At 54.9% G+C, this 6,559-nt stretch overlaps 1 protein-coding gene across 6 annotated transcripts in view; it reads right to left on the bottom strand.

Moving 5' to 3' along the window:
- Positions 1–4,130: 4,130 nt before the first annotated feature.
- The window catches only part of SLC37A2 (solute carrier family 37 member 2), a 43,761-nt gene continuing 41,332 nt past the window's right edge, over positions 4,131–6,559 (bottom strand). For 4 of the 6 annotated variants that reach the window (XM_067751458.1, XM_067751455.1, XM_067751453.1 and 1 more), the window contains 2 exons: positions 6,487–6,551; positions 4,131–6,272 (listed from right to left, as the gene is read on the bottom strand). In XM_067751458.1, the coding sequence (XP_067607559.1) occupies positions 6,242–6,272; positions 6,487–6,551 (96 nt within the window). In that variant the 3' untranslated portion in view covers positions 4,131–6,241. The remainder of the gene's footprint in view (positions 6,273–6,486; positions 6,552–6,559) is intronic. The other 2 variants (XM_067751454.1, XM_067751457.1) reach the window with 2 other exon arrangements.

Here is a 6,559-nt window from a genome sequence, read left to right as displayed (position 1 = left end):
AGGACCTGAACTCAGGCAGCCTCAGTTCTTCACTTCCTTACATCATGTTGCTCCATAAGATGAAAACAAAGGAAAAGGAGGGACCAAGGAATACCAAGGAGAAGCAGTTGAATCTAGAGGAAAGTCCAGAATCTTAGGAATTGGCCAGGAATCCAGGGCAACACAGTTAGAAGCCACGTGGACCTCAGGGACAGCCTCACTGATCACGTCTGGTTTCGGGGTGGGGGGGTGGTTTCTGTGCTGTGAGACTTTGCTTAGAGATACCGGGGGAGCGGCTTGTGGACTGAGTATCAAGGATATACGCGGCAAGCTCTCTCTTCAGCTCTGTCTGCCCAGAAAGTTTGATACTTGGGTTGGTTTTCAGAGGTGCCAGTGGAAGAATCAGAGCCACAAGCCAAGAATGTGTGTTTGTTTCTCGATCTCTGTCTCTAGCAGACCACATTGGTTGCTGTTTACTCAAGGAAAAAAAAAAATTTCCCAGTCCCCCCACTCCCAGCCTGCTCAACACACACCCTCCTGCCTCAGTTTCCTGGGACCTAAGAAATAACAGCAAAGATCAAAGCTGGGGCCCGGCACCACAGACGGAATGAGAAAGTTCATTTTTCTGGTTTTCCTCACACACGTTGGATATTGTAAAGGGTGTACATTTAGCCCAGGTCCTGCCTTCAGGGAACTTGGGGTAGTTACACATGTGGCATCTACATGGTATCCGAATTCTCCATGGCCATCCTCGCCACTTTTTTTTTTTTTTAAAATCTTTGCAGATTTCTTTGCTCTTGCTGTCTTCATATTGATGTTGGCCCCATTTTACACTGGGAACATGTAATAGTTTCCTATTGCTGCTATAACAAATTACCACAAACTTAGCCGTTTAGAAGAATACCAATATATTATAGTTCTGGAGGCCAGAAATCTAAAATGGGTTTCACAAGGTTAAAATCAGGGTTTGGGAGGCTCTAGGGGAGAATCCTGTTTCCTTGTCTTTTCCAGCCTCTGGAGGCTGCCCGTATTCCTTGGCCCTGCATCCATCTTCAAAGCCAGCAACTTCTGACAGTCCAGTGGTTAGGACTCGCCGCTTTCACTGAACCTGAGGACACAGGTTCAGTCTCTGGTCAGGGAACTAAGATCCCGGCACGTCACTCCGTGGCAGCCCAAAATTTTAAATTTAAAAATTAAAAAAAAAAATTTCTAAGCCAGCATCTTCTAATCTGATACCTGACACTCTTGCCTCCCCCTCTGATTTGTAAGGAGAGGTCCTTAACCACATCTGCCAGGTCTCATTTGCCATGTAAGATAGCATTCACCGGTCCTGGCAGCTAGGCTATGGACCCCTCTGGACGAGGGGCATTATTCTGCCTACCCCAGCATATCCGGCCCTTCTTCCGCCTCTAAGGACTGCCTCCTTCTACCTTCCCTCTTCCATCCTCTCCGTACCCCACGCCTTCATGCAGGAGACCTGCCCCATTAGCTCCAGTGCCACTATCCAGTTCTCAGGGTGCCCACCCGACACCCATGATGTGTTGATAACTTCCCCCGACTTCACTCACAGTGGCCACCTCCCAGTGCTGAGATCCGCCAGGAGCCGCTTTCCTCTTCTTGGCTTCTCCCCACCCCCTCACTAGCCCAGCCTCCCAATGGATCTCTAAAGGAGACATGCAAAGAGATACTGCTTTTTAATTACAAGTGCTATTGTAACATCTATAAGGAAGCACACTTTAAGCTTAATTGAGACCAAATGTGAAGTTAAATTAAATGAATAACTAATTAACGTAATGCTCATGCATTAGCCCCGAGTGAGTGCCGAGGCCCAGAGAGGGGGCAGGTCCTGGGCCTCCAGGGACCGTCAGTGCCCAGAGCTGCAGAGAGGGGTTGCGGGGCAGGGATCCTGGGCCTGGGACCCAGGTGTGCAAGGACCGATGTCAGGGCCCGGGGCCCCGGACTCCTACCTACACCCAGCTTTCATTTCTGAGGCCGGCCCCGAGCTCCCACACGCCCTGTGCATCTCCCTAGCGCCACACTGAGCCGCCGGCACCAGAGAATGTCTGTTCATTTTCCAGTCCCTGGGCCTAACACATTTAGGGGCTTGGTACGCGTCCGTTTTCACTTCCTTCCTGTTCATTCTTCTTTCTGGATGGTCACATTTGTTCCTCCATTGCCACTAGGATTGCCCTCCTGCCAGCCCTGGCCCTTCAAGCCTGGACGAGTGGACAGTGAAGGCTCTCAACTTGAGTCACCCACCCTGGTGTTTTTTGTCGCATCGTTTAAACGTTTCCCTGTTCCCGTCTTATCCCCTAACTAACCCCTGAGGGCAGGGCGTGCACTGACACTGACTTGTCTCCCTGATTCATAGCGATCCTCTGAGGGAGGTAATGTCATCACTGTTTTCTAATGAGGAAAAGGCTCGAAGCCATCAGTGGTGAGGCTGAGAAGGAGACCTCCAGAGTGAGCGCCCAGGGAGGGACAACACCCTGCCAACACTGCCCCAGAAGTGGTGGGCGAGGGAGCCTGTCTCCCTGCAGGAAGCAGAAAGGGAGCCCAGGCACGGGCTCTACCGTGGGATGATGGCGCCATCTAGTGGCTTCCCTGAGTGCTGCTGGCAGGTAAACCTGATCTTTTTGTTTTATTTATTTTTGGCTGCGTTGGGTCTTTGTTGCTGCGCGCAGGCTTTCTCTAGTTGCGGTGAGCGAGGGGCTACTCTTCATTGCAGTGCGTGAGCTCTCTTGTTGTGGAGCACGGGCTCTAGGCACGTGGGCTCAGTCGTGGCGCACAGGCTTAGTTGCTCCGTGGCATGTGGGATCTTCCCAGACCAGGGCTCGAACCCACATCCCCTGCAATGGCAGTCGGATTCTTAAGCACTGTGCCACCAGGGAAGCCCCAGGTAAACCTGATCTTGAGAGACGCATTCTTGAACCTGAGCTGCAGCTCTGCCCTGGGGGCCTGAGGACTTAGACATCCCAACTGACTCCTGCTTTTAAAGCCAGAGTGGGTCTCGGGCACTTTGAGACTTGCTATTTGTCACCATTGGCGTGTGTATAACCTGTCTCAGCGTGGAGGGATTTGTATCCCGCCCATGAACTGCCCACAGGCTCGCCCGCGGGTCCCAGTGTCCTCACGACTGCGTCCTCTGGGCACGCCAGTTGTCAGCTCCCCAGCACACCACCCTGTGGCCCTGACAGGACAAGCACAGGCACAGCTGGCGACATCTATATCGGGGCTTAATGGGCAGCTTCAGAAGGCAGACAGAAATGCCAAGCGCTGGCAGACCCAAGGGTTTGGGGCCAGCTGCAGGGGGCTGCGAGCTGCACACGTAACAGCTGCCTGAACGAAGCCAGCAGCACCCTCCCACCTTGCTAGTCATGTCACCCCCGTGCCTGTGCTTAGGGTGTCAGTCCTTTTTCTGTGTCCACTACCTACTCCATTCCTAGAGCACAGCTGGCAAACAGTGAGCACTCAGTAACCACTGGCATTTCATTATCAAAATATTTAATAATGTGACTGGTACTTTGGTCATGCCCTCCGCCCCACCCTTCCCCTACAGCAGCACTGCCCTGACAAGCCATCTTCCCTGGGGACACAGAGGGCTGGGATGAGAGCAGGCAAGGGGCCCTCACAGTCGGGAGTGACACCTCCCCTCTCTCCCTAGTCCTGCCCTGGAGGATACAGCAATAATGCTTTAATCAAAATGGGTCAGGAGTTAGAACCAGGATCAAATGGAGGGTAGATGGAGGAGTGCCAACGTGGGGAAACACACAGAGAAAACTGGCTTGTGGACAAAGGGACAAAGAGAGGCCGGGTGGCTCTGAAATAGCCACTTCTAGGTACAGGCTGATGACAGAGGTTCACGTTTAGCGTGAGAAGGAGAGACACGCTTTTCCAGGCCTCGGCCCTGCTGAACCTCTGCCTTCTGACTTGGAATCTGAACGAGCAGGAGTCTGAGCATATCCCTTCTTGTACCAAAACGCAGACACCGCTTAGCCCTGATCCCTTCCACTGGCGGCCTCCAGAGCTCAGGCCTTTATCGCTGTCGGTGCAACTGACGCCTTCAGGGCCTTTACAGTTCCTCCTCTCCTTCCGCCCCCCTAGCCAGGACCGTATACTGTGTGGTAAATCACTTCTCTGTCATCAAGGGCTTTGTAGTTAATAGATATTGTTTAATAATCTTTAGGACCAGGCAGCCTCTATGCTCTGTTAGTCCCCAAACAATGATGAAAACCTCCCCTGACGTATTCCCGGCAGCCACGAGACTAGTTACCCATTCATAAATCTGAAGAATGCATGTCCTGTTTCCCAGTACCCGCCCCCCTGCCCCAGGTTAACTATAAAACTGTCCTGACGGCCCCCAGGTGGTGTGGAGCGCTCCCAGACCGCCGTCCACCTGAGCCCGAGCCCCAACCCACCCCGTAAGTGACCCTATACTAAACTGGTCTTGATCGCATGGAGCTGCCCCCTCATTTCTTGGTCTCAAGGTGCCTTAGTTCAGTGGGCACTTTGCGTCCCCTCCGTCCTCCAACAAGGCCCTTGAGTCTTCCGTGGCCTCAAGCTTGGTGGTCCCCTTCCGGTGGAGAGTCTCCTAGCCCGTGGAAGCCTCGTGGGCTGCGCTGGCTGGTGCTGGGCCCGGAGGCTTTGCCTCGGCCTCCTGGGGGGGTGCACTGTGGGACCCGGCGAGGGCCCTCCAAGTTTCTGCTGCGATCGGGTCCTCACATTTCTCTATACCTGCGTGAGGAGCAGAGAGGCAATGGGAGAGAAAGTGAGGACGTCCCCAACGGTGGGGACGGGGAAGGCAGGTCCCGAGGGTCCCTTAATAATTGCCTTTCATCCCGTTCGCTATCATTAGGGCTCCTGTCACCTCTTCAGCAAGCAGGGAACACCAAGCCAGAATAAGGTGAAAAGCCTTACAATGCCTGTACCGCGTCTGACCACTCTGCAAAGCAGTACCGCATACCCAGCTTGTCGCAGCCTGAGATCAGCCCTACCGGGTAGTTAGAAACGAGCATCCCCATTTGACACACAAGGACGCGGACATTCAGAGAAGGTGCCCGAGGCTCTACAGAAGCAGGTGAGCAGAGAAGTCAGGATGGTCCAGCATTTCTGGTTTCAAGCCCCAGGCTCCCTCTGCCCAAGCAGGTGACTCTGCTTCTCCCACACAGGCCTTCCTCAGAGAAGGACCCGCTGAGGATGCAGAGAGAAGCCAAGCCCGCACACCTGGGGTCAAACTCAGGCTCTGCTGGGACTAGCTAAAGGCCTGAGGTACGCTCCATGAGCTCCGAGCGTCTGTTCTCTCACCTCTAAGTGAGAACATCTACCTCTCAAGGCTGCCGAGAGGGAAGCCAGTACAGCTCACGCCCAGAGCAGACGCTTACTACGCACTAATTCTTTTCCCTTTCTGCATCACTTCCTCTCCTCCCAACGTCCCCCCGGGCCTGGCCGGGGGACAGCAGGTGGAGGGGGCACTGGTCACGTGAGGTGCCATCCACTGCTCCCCCTCCAGGGCAGGGCAGGGCAAAGACTCTGTTAATGCCTCCTGCCCTGCATTCTTCTCCCCCTGAACCCGGACGATGCCTTCCTCAAAGGGAAGCTCTTCCCCGATACAGTGCTGGTTACCATGACCCCCGTGGGCTCTTCCTCACATTTACCATCCAGACCAGGTCCATCGCTCCGGCAGCTTCTCATTAGCAAGAGCTTCCTAAGGAGAGCCAGAAAGGCCACGAGAGAACATTGCCATCCCAGCGCCAGCCGCGCAGCCCAGCCTCTAGCGCCCTGCCTCAGCCGCGGGCCTATCTGCGCGGCCTCCACGCCCGCCACCGCTGGGCGACAGGCAGAGAGCACAGCAGGCCGGCTTTGGGTTTTGCTCCAGAGGCTTTGCTTGGTAGCTGCCTTTGTCTGCACACCCCAGGCAGAGGGGCCAGGTGCCCTTGGTTTCTGAACTTCAGAGTCCAAGTTCAGAGGGAAAACGATTTCCCTGGATGCTGCCCCCTCTGTCCTGGGGTCTACGTCCAAAGCCCTGTCGCTCTCCCTAAGGAGGAGAGGCTGCCAACCTTCGCAGCAGCTCCGGCCCCTTAGGAAACACTTCCCAAGCACCACACTCCGTCCAGACTCAGAGTCTTTGGAACTGGCCCCCAAGGAAAAAGCGAAAGTCAGAAAAATCGCACTGGAGGAGAGAGGCTTTGCATGCACTCTGAGGGCACAGGAGTTACAGACTTGAAGAAAATACTCACAGAAGTCACGGGACTTGAGGAAAATACTACCGCGCGTGGGTTAGGGCCACACTAGAGCTATGGAGACACATGGGGATAACAGAGGACAGGTTAGTGGGGCTGGGGGCCAGGCAGGGGTTCCCGGAGCACGTTCAGCTCCCGGCTCCGAGTTCCTGAGGTCTGGGCTGGAGCGAGGCTCAGACTGGTGCAGAGCAGCTGAGCGCCGGATTTGACTCCCGCGAGAAGTGAGGCCGGGCAGGCGGGGCTCCGGCCCTCCCTCCGCAGGACTTACCCTCTGTCTCTACTCAGGGATGACCGCCAGCCCAGGATCTCTTTGTACACCAACCGGCAGAGGAGCTGAGGGG

Source organism: Pseudorca crassidens, chromosome 9, assembly GCF_039906515.1.
Source record: "Pseudorca crassidens isolate mPseCra1 chromosome 9, mPseCra1.hap1, whole genome shotgun sequence".
In the NCBI taxonomy this organism is placed as follows: domain Eukaryota; kingdom Metazoa; phylum Chordata; class Mammalia; order Artiodactyla; family Delphinidae; genus Pseudorca; species Pseudorca crassidens.
This window is presented reverse-complemented; position numbering and strand designations above follow the sequence as displayed.